The sequence below is a fragment of the Cyphomyrmex costatus genome, unplaced genomic scaffold (assembly GCF_001594065.2).
Source record: "Cyphomyrmex costatus isolate MS0001 unplaced genomic scaffold, Ccosl1.0 scaffold5, whole genome shotgun sequence".
Lineage (NCBI taxonomy): Eukaryota > Metazoa > Arthropoda > Insecta > Hymenoptera > Formicidae > Cyphomyrmex > Cyphomyrmex costatus.
This window is the reverse complement of record NW_017279267.1, coordinates 4,053,521-4,065,945: the sequence shown is the minus strand read 5'-3', so window position 1 is coordinate 4,065,945 and position 12,425 is coordinate 4,053,521. Positions and strand designations below refer to the sequence as shown.

The following is a 12,425-nucleotide window of genomic DNA, read 5'->3' as shown; positions in this document are numbered from 1 at the left end:
CTGCTGCTCACTTTATTTCACACGGCTGTTTATAGTTTTAATTTCTTTACCTTTAAATAAAATGAGAAGGAAAGAAAGTCACAATTCAATGAAACGAGTTCAAAATTAAAAATAGAACACTAATTAATCGTTTATTTAATGTGATATATAAATATTTCGTTTTATCTTTAGTTATCCTCAGCTAGTAATTAAAAATAAATAGCAATAGGTGAATAAATTAATAAATTAAATAATTAAAAGTAAAATAAAGTAAAATATGAAAATACATGGCAAAAGCCACATCGAAGATCAAAACATAAAGTTGGTAATAAAAGTAATTTAAAATTAAGTATTATAAACATAAAATGCATTTTTTCAAAACAAATCAAATGATATGTAAATTGTCAAAGAATGAAATTATACAATTTTTTATTTTGTATGAAAAAGAGAAAAAATGAAGTTAAAAGTTGAAATAAGAAATAATGAAATTTAAACATATATCGTTTTGGATGCCCAACACATGTCATCATGTGTACTTATAAAGAACAATACCAATGATTTTGCCGAGATAAAAATTGTGATTGAAAATAGAGTATGAAAGTTTAACTGATTTATCATAGCTTGTACTACGAGTAATGGAGAACAAATAAGATTCTATTGTAAAACGAGCGCGATTTATTATTTGTTTTCACAATTATTTTTACAATCTCTCATTGTTATTGTTGCAACAAAGAAATATGTGGCTCGATATTAATTAAATAAAAATATAACAGTGAGAAAATAACTACGAAACTGTACCATATTTCAAAATGAACCTTGTTATTAATTTTTATATTATTATTTATTATCCAGATCACTGTTTTTCTAAACAATTAAACTATTTTATAAATTAAATATGTAGCCATTAAATTTAGTTTACTCATTTAATATCTTCGATGCGTTAAAAATTTTAGTTTTTCTCTGGCACTGAGAGATTAAATATTATAACTATTCTAATAAAGCACGTCAGTTGATCAGCGGAAACAACCGTTCAGATAAAAGCTAAGGGTGGAGTCTACGTTCGCGTTTCTCTCGCTTCCTTTCCGTGTCTCGGAAAACGAAAAGGAAGAATGATACACGTGCGGTCGACACGTCCCAGGTGTTCCTGATTATCTGCGGGAAGGGAAAACGCTGGGAGCTCTGAGCGGGTCACCTTAAAAGTTCGACAAATTAGCTTTTACAAATTAAACCCTCCCCACGGTCCCAACTTTACCGAGGGAATTTAAGGGAATCCGTTCGTATATCGATAGACTATAAAACTTCGCCGGATAGGAATGGGTCCGCGTCTGCCTGAGAATTTACTGGAAACGATATCCCTTCCATCGTGCTTGCCGTATCCGTACGACTTCTTCTTGCAATCCACTGTGGACGGTTCCACAAGGATCCGACGAAGGATGTCCACGCTCGGGATCTCGTTAAAGTTTCAGGGAACAGAAGAGGTTCTTTCGAACACAGCGCGAAGAAATTTATATAAATACGTCAGATAATGTGTGTTATCGATTACGTATACTGTCGAAATATTAATAATAATTATAATCTTAGATATTAGTAATTAATCTTAATCATATTTTGATTAGAGCAACAAAATTTAAAAATTAAAAAGTAAGAACATTTTTATAAGTCATATATTGTAAAATATTTTTCTCAGTGTTGCAATTAATTTTGGATTAAAATTAATGAACGCAAATGTTAATAAATATTTATGTACTTTTAACAGATAAATGTATATATTTTGAATTTTTTTTTACATTATATTTTGTATACGGAAAATACGTTTCTGTTGAATATACAAAAATTTAGATACAGATCTGAAAAAAGGTTTAAGACATTCAAATTGGTTGTTCAAATGTCAAAACTTTTACAACATTGTTCATCATACTTGTATTTCCTACGTAATTATTTTTTTCCGTAGATATTAATATACCTAAAGGGACTGGAGACTATCTCAATTACAAACAGATCGTGTATTTCAATCGAGACATAGACATTGCGTACCCTTTTATTCTGCTATCGAGCCGATCAACAGTTTTGCCATTGCGGTCGTCAACGATGAAATCGACTGCGAATCGTGTCAATGGGGGTCATGGATTTTATCGCGATCGCGTAATCCGGCATCGTGAAATCGCGCAACTTGTTGCATGTCGGACACATCCTCGAATCTTCGCGTCTTTTCCTAGCGTTCTTCGGTAATATAGAGAGAATGGCCAGGTCTCATTTCTAGAATATCGCAGTGGTGTGGAGGAGGAATCCCTTCGAGCGGTTCCGCGCGCGAGCGCGTTTTACCCCGTAGATGTCAACTAGAATATCGGGCAAATGGAGTGGATAAGTCTTTAGGTGGACTGGCGGGGTGTAACGGCGACACACTAGGGATGAGTTTAGATGTTCCTCCTAGATAAGACAGGGGGAATCGTGCCCAGCGGTACATGGGATTTCCCGTGCTGGGGTAGATCGTCGATATAGATAGGCGACATAATCGGACCGACATAATTTCGGGCGGGCACTAAAGAGCAGGTGTACGATCAGATTCCCGTGCCCATCGAGCATTCGCGAATGCTATATAGCGTGTCGCCCGAGACGTTCTTATGATTAATGCTGAATGCGAGAGGAATTCGAATGGGAGCGCGTGGGATATTCCAGCTTCGGTGATATTTCCTGACCGAAATGTTACAGTCGATTTATATTCCGGTTGAAACGCCAGCAGGCGATTCTCTGTCGGAAAAGATGACGGTTCTCTTTATAAAGTTAAATTTCTGAACGAAATTTCTTATAATAAATTGGATAACTGTGATCGTTTTACAAATTTTATTTTTATCACAAGTTTTAATTGTTGTTGTTAACTAAGTTAAATTTTTATGAAAGAAAAGAACAGAAGTAAGTTATGAGGTTCTTTCAAATGGGAACTGAAGTTTTCTTAATTTCGCAAAATGTTCGATATATTCTCCTTTCTTGATGAACACGGGAAGAATAAATTTACTGAAAATTCAGCTAGATGTAAATTTAAAAAGATTTTATTGAACCATCAAAATAATTATCTAAAATGCTCAAGGCACTTGTTAAAATGTTAAAAACATTATTCATTGTGCTTAAACGTTTTGCATAATTATTTTAATAGTCAACAAAATAATTTTTATATCTACTAAATTTTTAGATACTTTAGTAAAATCATTCTTTCTGTGAAGGAATTAAAAATGTGTAAAAAAAACTATGATACTATTACGTTTTGCAAAAATATTGAAAATAGGTTGGATTATATACTTTTAGAATTAACAATCGAAATCTTTTTGATTGCACAGGAATGGACACATGCTGACACATCGAAATAAAAAGCCATACGAGTGCAAAGCCGAAGGTTGCGGCAAGTCTTATTGCGACGCGAGGAGCCTGAGAAGGCACACGGAGAATCATCATCACGGCAGCAAAATCAACGATATGATCGGTCCTTGCAGCCCTACGACCGGGCCTCATACGCCTAATACCCCTGGAAGCAATCCCAGCACACCAAGCACACCTGGTGCAACCTCCACGACGAATGGTCACGGGCACGCGGCTTTGAAGCAACTTCTTTCCACCGAACCCGCGCAAACGCAACAACAAAAGGTAAGTTATTTCACACATTTTATGCAATTTGTTGAATTCTTTTGACTAAAAATTGTGAGTAAAAAATGCTTTATATTTATTATATTTAATTTATCTATTTGCGTAAATATAATTTTACTTGGAATCAGTTATTGCAATTTGTAATTATAGTTATAGTACGTATAATGTACATTATACGTACATAGGTACTATTACTAAATTGGTACTAAGCGTACAAAAAAATTGAGATGATCAATCGATTTTTAATTTGTTTCGCACGAAACGAGGGATTTGAGTCTCACGTCCTTATTGTTTCTGTCGATCCGTCGATTCTAGCAGCGTTGCCTTGCTGTATATTTCACGATTGAATTTTCTCGAAATTGGTCTGGAATTGCTGCGCCCGAGATGGGTTTAAGGGCTTACAGAGCGAACCTTTCAAAGAGTCGGTCAGCGTGCATCCAACGCGAGTCCGCAAAGATGTAAGAGGATTAGGTGGCTTTTCCGCGATTGCTGAGTATGTCGCACGATCCGTAACTAAAACGCCATTAATTTCTGTATCGTCTTTATCATTCTATTTCCCCGATCTCTTTAACCGCATATATCGAGCTTGTATGATACTACATAATTTAGAGGAAATGTACGTGTTTCTAACACATAAAGACCTCGAAATGAAATTTTCAAAATGATAATTCCTACTTACGTAGAATCACGTTAATTAGAATTTGAACCCACGCAAGTCGGCCAAGTTGTTGAGCGATATAGAGCAGAAAATTTCGTTCTCTTCCGAAAGCGTTCCCCCCTCCCTCCCCCCTCGCTTTTATTCCCACGCTCTATGGATTTAATTTTATAGCTTGCTAGCTTTCAGTAACTTTTATTACCCGCAATGGTTCCATCTAACGAATGTAATGCACGGCGATAACGAACTTCAGATTACTATCTTGCCAATTATTACAATCATTACTCGGACCTCGTGATAGTTTAACTTCTTTGCAACTCTGATGAACTTAATTTTCATCGACCACAAGGTTGAGTGGATTCTCTTTTGAAACTGGTATAAATTATATCCGGAAAGCCTCTTTAAAAGTAGCTATTTTGCATCACCGAGCTAATTATTTCTCGTTAATAAAGGAAATGCGTTTCCACAGGAAGTAACTTTATAAAATATATCAGTATAATTACTGTTCAATATATCATATATTTTAACACAATTTATAAAACGTAATATATCATTTTATATTGTTTCGATTCATCTAATAGCTATAATTTTACATTGATCACTTTGATTTTATTCCCTGTTTGTTTTTCGATTCACGTTTCCGGACAGTGCCAATCACCATCAGTCTTTCAAACGTGGTAAAACGCAGAGGCAACCGCTCGCCGACATCACGTCCGTAAATGTCACATCAGCACCGTCGCCGTGGCTTTTAAACGCTATCGAAAGAAAATCGTTAGTTCCAATTCCGGCCGTTGCAATTAAAGAACGCGAAGCGGAAACTTGACGCCGTCAGAAAGGCCTTGCCCGATCTTTTCCTTTCTCTCTTTCTTGGCCGTCTTTACCATCTTTCTACAGATTCGACCGACACGTAGGTTAGTAGCCCGCTGGCAAAGTTTATTGGCTGCGACCCTTGACCACGTAGGGCCGAGGTGGCTACACCCCGGCGAACCATTGTCGGGCGATAAAAGGGCGCGCGCGAAAACGAACCGTCCGTGAGGAACGAGAGAAGTCGAAAAGAGAGCCCCGAGGTGAGACTACTTTTCGTCTTCTCCTTCCCTTGCAGTATCCCCCTGTCAGACTGGTGGAAATTAGTTCTTGGCCGTAGAGCACGGAATTATTGCCTCTTTCAAAGTCGCTCGCTGCGCTTGCATTCGAAGGCGAGTGAGAGATGCGAAGAGAAAAGCGCGCATGTTGGAGAGTGTAAGAAGGGAAAAGGAGTAGAAAAAGAGAGAGAAGAGAGATCAAGAAAGAGGCTAGTCAGTGTGTGTAGGTGTGCTTCCGTGTGCGTTGCGCTGAAAGAGGGTGCGGGAGGGTAGTTAAACCGAGACTACGAATCTACGATATTGAGTTAGAAGTAAGGCGGGCCGGCCCTGAAGTGGGGGCTAATAAAATTTGATGACCGGGAACTTCGTAATGAGAATGAGACGCGGAAAGGAGGTGGAATCGAGGGAGGCAGAGAGCAAGTAAGAGAGAATGGGAGAGAGAGACGAAAGCGGTCGGCTATGAAAACTTCTCAGACATAGCGAGCCCGCGATTTATGATATTTCATCGGACAGCCGCGGAGTCCGGAGAGTAATCTTTTGTAGTCATTAATTTTCTTTCGCTACGTCGTCGTAAGTTGCAGCCGCCTTTGTCGGAAATGGCGCAGCTGCGGATATTTATGAATTTGCTTCTCCGACGCGTGAAATTTAATCAACGCCTGCGGATACCACGTTAATTATTCACCGTAGCGCTATTGCGTGTTAAATCTGCTTACGAATTCTTCGTAACGTCAATCCTCGATCGGCCGATAGTGCTTGCACTTCATACTTCAAATTTCAGATTTCTTAAAAGTTTTAATTAATCCGGTGATCCTTGTTCCAAAAACATTTTAAGATGTAAATATGTGTACTTTAATAAGAAAATTATTTCTGCGATTAATATTATATTTTCATAAAAATCGGCCAATCGTATTTTATAGTAATAACTATAATTATTTTTTTTATTGCCAACTAAATATATTTATTGATAGTATTATATATACGCAGTTGTTATTATTAACATTATAGCAATTACACGATTATGATTACAAATTCCAAAATTTTTTTCTCTCAATGCATATTAAGTATCATTTTTTCTGTATATCTTAAATTAATTGTCATACTTCATAAATGAGATTAATGCGATTCAAAAAAATCCACTAGTTATTACAACGCAAATTCAAAAGAAGCTGCCAGTAGGGTCATTGGCTGCGAAATTATGTTGTATAAAAGATTGCCCGTTGAATGAACCGAAAAGTCATCTCGTGCCTCCTCGAGCTTTCGCCTTGTTCGAATCGGTAACTTCGCGTACGTGCCGCGTTTAGGATTCCGCCGAGGACCCGCCATAAAGTCGTCAGGGCACAATCGCGCGTACGAAAGTAGAACCACGAAGCGCGAGAAGTAGGAAAATACGAGAGAGGAGCACACGTGTGGCAGACGAGAAAGATAGTGAAAGGGACAAAGGAAGACAGTTACAGGAAGGTAGAAGAGGGATAGTAGATGAGAGTATATATACTGAGACGAGAGAAAGGGTGACGAGGAGACAGAGAGAGAGAGAGGAGAAGTGGCTTTCCGACGCGCGAGCAAGCTCGCGATTTTCCCGTCACGTAGAGATGCGAGCTCGACTAGACGACGACGATGACGACGAGGACGACAGCGACGACGACGATCAAATTTGTTCGGGAATTCGAAATCGCTGGGACGGAACGATGGGTTGGGAATAAAGTGTATGCGGCAGCCGAGTGCGTTCGCACCGCGCTCTAGGAACCTTTCAGTTAGTTCACCACGAGTGCAGGGAAGAAGAGACGAGTCGATGGAGAAGGAAAGAGTGATTCGACATCAAAAGGTGTCTACCGGTCGTTCAACTGACTTCGATTCGCGCTTACCGAGAGACGGCCTCGTCTGAAAATCATGGTTACCGTCCCGGAAAATCACTGTATCGCTCCGGAACCGTGCACTAAGTCAAAGGATACGTTCTTTCTTCTAGACACGCGAGATTCTTCTAGTGTTAAATTTCATCGTCAAATTTTGCGTTTTATTTGAGTCTCTTTGAAAATTGCGAGTGCAGTACACGGAGTGCATCATCTTTATTATTGTTTAGCGCATTATTTTGTGAATCATCTCAATAATATAATACGATATAAAGTTATTAATTGATTGTAGAAAGAAATAGAAGAAGAAAAGAATTTAATGAAATGGAAATTTCTTAAAGTTCGTTTAAAACGATGAGTGATTTCTGATTAGAGTTAATATTAATGCCATGTGTAAATACATGATACCGATATCACTGAAAAAATGTTGAATGAAATAAAAAAAAAGATTTACTTCATTCAATTATTGTTGGAAATTAAGAAAAATTAGATCCTACGATTATACTCTCGCGTAATGCGAAATGCGAAATATTGCTTTCGTGTTTTATAGTGAGTAGTTATTTTTCTTTCAAAATGAATCTAAATGAAATGACTTTAAACGTATATGTATTAGTAGTCAAATACCAAGCGTCATCATGATTTTCAGTCGTGCAAATATTTGCCCGTGTAGGAATTATGGAATTCAATCTTGATAATACTACTTCCATAAATTTTCGATCTTTCACGTCAAAGAAAGAAATGTGGAATTTTATAACGTTGTCGTCAATGTACCGCGCTCGTTATTACAACGAAACAACTAGAAAGGCTTTGGTATAATTACAGTTAATACGCACGTCCGCTGCACTCGCTCGATTGGAGATTACACCGCGGTCGCAGTGTCAGAAAACAAACCGAAAGGTGCGTATTCAAAAGCTATTTTTTTTTTACAAAAAAATATGTATGTATGTATTTTTTTTTCATGAACACATTCCGTGAATGCTTCAATAAAATAATAAAACGCTTTTACATGTTTGTGTGAGACAAGTATAAAATATGAAAACCTTTTGTATATGTATATATATGTATGTTGATGTCAGCGCATAAAAGCCTCTCTCTCTCTTTATCGAAAATTTATTTTTTTTTATACATTACACTTGAGTTCTTTTTTTTTTTATTTATTATCAAATGTTTAGTGTCTCTGTTCTCGACAAATGCGAAATGTTTAGCAAATATTTTATTTGCGTCGATGCTCATTCAATCTCTGTCATCCATTTTAAAATTGTTAGACAATAAGGATCATCCAATCGTTCTCTCAGCGACGCGGCGAAAACTAGGTCGAACAACTGCGAGAGACTAAATCTCGAAGACTGATTTACGAGCGTCTCCGAATCGATTTATGCGACTTCGGACGTCTCGCCCGCGCCGCTGCGGCTCCAACTAATTTCGAGTCGCCGATGTAGTATTTTCAACCGAAAACAATTTTCCCACTCTGTGACGCTATCCGATTTTAATTACATTATGGAATTTCATATCGCGCAGAACGTATTCAACGAATTCCACGCGATGTGATTCCGTGCATTCGTGATTACCGCGTCGCGCATGTTAACCAGCACACATTTGACGCTCGATGGAGTTAGCTTCTTGTCGACGCGGCTTCCACGTGGCGAAACGAAGTACTCAACCCCGAAAATAATTCTAACGCAGACCCGATTCTCATTCTATGTCAGCCCCAGCCAATCCTGCCATGGCATGGAACGTGCAATTGGCGAAATTCCTGAAATCTACTGGGAAGGATTAACTTTGAGGGTTGGACAGTTGGACTTTGCCGTTATTAAATTCTTGTTTATAGATCGGAAGTAAAATACGTTACGACAACAAATCCGATTTCACGATTCTAGGAAAACACACACGTTTTGTGTTCCTTCCAGTAGTAGAAAATTGATATTTAAAAAGTGCAGATTTTCTTTCAGTTTACATTTCTAGATAATTATAAAACCTTCTGTGATTGCTGTTAATTTAGTAATAACGAGAAAGTTTGCAATATATGTTACTTCGCCGTCTTTTTTTAGCAAAGCTATCTCACGTTTAATCGGCCTCGGCAGAACTTTAATTTAGAACCGTACGAAGTTTTTAAATTATTAAGCTAACGCCGGATATCCCGTCCAGCGTACAATATTTATATGCTGCTGCTTTTCCGCTTTCGAACTTTTCTAGCAGTTTCATTTGGTTAATCATTCTACCAACATTGTTTCCGTATCCACTTTGATAATATTAATTATTACATAATTACTTTGGACGTTATATGAAATTTCAAATATTTAGCATGTCATTAATAACGAAATTAATTATAACATTAATTGTTATTGACACTAGTTTTCTAAATAGAATGAATAATCATCACTGTTTATTGATGTTATTAAAATTATTACATGCATTAATCCGAATCAATATTGGAAGACGATAAGTATAAAGAATACAATGTGAATAAAAATCTTAAACAATATGTCCAGGGATTTCTTTTCTTAAGTAAAACGACAGAATATTCTTATAACGTCATTTCTAAATGAACGATAAATGTCACATTCCAAAAGATATTTTAGCTGGAGCAAGGTATCCACTTTCTTTCAAGTACAAATAAGTATTTAATTATGCCCCTACATTCAATCGTTCCCATCGCTTAATCTCTTGTAATTTCCAACCTTCTCGCGTTCTGTCGTCATCGAATTTCCTCCAATTCCAAGACGAAATCGCCCCCGTACTTTCTTTTCTACGAGAGAATATATCGTACCTCCGCGGTGCAATCTTAACAGAATTACGAGCGTAATAGCCTCTACTCTACTTTGGTACTCCGACTGATTTATATCTGGGCTCTTTCATTGAATGAAGTCGATACAAATGACCGCTACACGAACGTTCTTGTCGGTAATGTCCGAGTATTGTAATAATGGATACTGCATCCATCTCTTCAATTATTAAACTCGCTCAAATTTAAGTAAGTGCTATAAACAACTATCCCATATTTAGACATATAAATACATTATAAACATTGCATCGATAATACGCTTTTTAATTTCTAGGTGCGTCCGTCGGGTAATTTTTCTACTTTACCCCTTGCAAAAGGGCCATGGTTGGCTGTCTGTGAAAAATAAACGAGCGCGTGCAACTTGGCGCAACGCCGTTCCGAGCCATTAAACTTGCACGCGGTAGCAAGTTTTTCGAAGCTGCGCATGCACTCTTCTCATGCACGAAAGGAGAGAAAGAAAGAGAGAAAGAGATCGTTGCATGCTATACGGCGATGCACACACGCAAAGCGCAATGCTGTGTGCCCGTAGGGGCTTTCGATATTCCGGCGCGAGTGCCGCGCGGAAAAAGCCTAAGCACTACCGTTATTGATGACCGTCGTGTCGAACGGACCGCGTTGATTTATCGGCCCGGAGGAAAGAAATATTTCTCCGGGGCGCGCCGGAGAGAGGCGGAGATAGAGCGACGGAGAACCGCAGGTGATACGCCAAGGCGGAAATTTACGATAATATTTGCCGGGGCCGGACGAGCCGCGAAATGAAATTTCCACGATATGGCTTACACTTCTCGCGACGAGACCTTTTTCCTGACTGCGAATTTCACGGTAGTCGCGAGAAGGAATCGTGACATCGGAGGTCGAAAAGCAAAAAGTCTGTCGTGATAAATTTCTTTTTTATTTAATTATATCATGAGGGATATTTAAATATCCACGAGTTGAGCTCCGTAAACGCATAACTTGAGAGGATTTTTGTGGTATTTATATAAAAAATTATTCGTTCTCTCAAAATTATGAAATGCTTTCCTTCTAATAATCATAAACTGTGACTACCGTGTCTCCCGAACATTATTTACATTAAAATATTCCATAAAAATATCTTTTTGTTAAAAGAATAATTTACCAACGTAATGTAATATGTAGGAATTACAAGAAATATATTCATTAACAAGAGAGAATTAATAGAGAAAAAGCGAATATAGATATACTATAGTTTGCATTATTTGAACAGTACGTTAATTAGACGATACATGAAGGAAAATGAATTGAGTTAGTCTGTTCAGGCAAGTGTACAATGGTCCGACATATATCACGAACGGACACAATATCCGCAGTTTACATGCCGAGCCTCCAGTCCATTCGCTGTTGCGCTGCCGCGAGCTAGTGTGTTCTAACGCCGCGCCGTGAACAACCATTTCCTACGCGACGTACGTCTAACTAAGGTATATTTACTCCGAGCCCTCTCGTTGCAACCCACAGCGGCTCCCGAGACGACCCGAGAGATTCTCGACGAAAACTTGTTAACCGTCGACGAGCTTAAGCCACTCGAAGGCTTCGCCTTCCAATTTCTCGTTTGTCGTCCTCTACGTCTCCAGCTTCGAACTCGAGGCCATCCTTCTCATAGCTCGGTTCTCTCGGTAAGATCCGATAGAAGCGATGGAGAAGGAAGCCGTCCCTCTTGGTATCATACCGGGTGGCCCTTTGATGCATTTACCGCGAGCGGTCTGATGATGTGCAGCACTGCAAGTAGTAACGCTTTGGTCCGCCGGCTGACTTGTGTCTGCGCTCTTTCACTAGATAAGATAGATACAGACGCGAGCGCTATGGCATATTAAATATATTACACTCCGTACTCGTTATATATTATAATACATGAAATATTTGATTTTTTAATGCTAAAGTGACTTTATTTTTTGTACGTTTATTATTAATTAATTTAATATATTAAAGAAATTTTATCGATTATTATTTTCGTCCTCAAAGAAACAGGTTGTTACGCTTTTAATAGGTTCATTAATTAAGATTGAAATATTTTCCAGCGAAAATAATGAATTAAGAGGTAAATTTATGAAAATTGTAAATTACATATCACATTTCTTTATGTAACGTATAAATACGTGATAACGTGAAAGTATTAATTATAATTATTTAACGTTATTCTCATTGTACTTAAATGAGAAAATCAATATGAGATCAACACCTTGGCTGTATCACATCTATCTTCCCGCAAACGATCAGGAGAACCGCTGGGAAGCTATTTCGCTTGAGGGACCTTTATAAATTTACGTCGAGCAGCATGATGACGCGCCACGCTTCAAGTAGACGATAAAAAAGTAGCTGACTTGAGCGTCGAAACTTGGAGCGTATACACGAGCTGTAGTAAAAGTCCGCGTAATGATATATGGGAGTTCGAGTGTCCGCCTCTGCACCGGCATCCCGGTGCACACCAA

General features: G+C 38.1%; 1 protein-coding gene across 1 annotated transcript in view; it reads left to right on the top strand.

Moving 5' to 3' along the window:
* LOC108778275 (uncharacterized) overlaps positions 1–12,425 on the top strand; it is a 242,563-nt gene that overhangs the window by 155,900 nt on the left and 74,238 nt on the right. Inside the window, exon 7 of the mRNA XM_018545406.1 lies at positions 3,312–3,615. Coding sequence (XP_018400908.1) covers positions 3,312–3,615 — 304 coding nt within the window. The remainder of the gene's footprint in view (positions 1–3,311; positions 3,616–12,425) is intronic.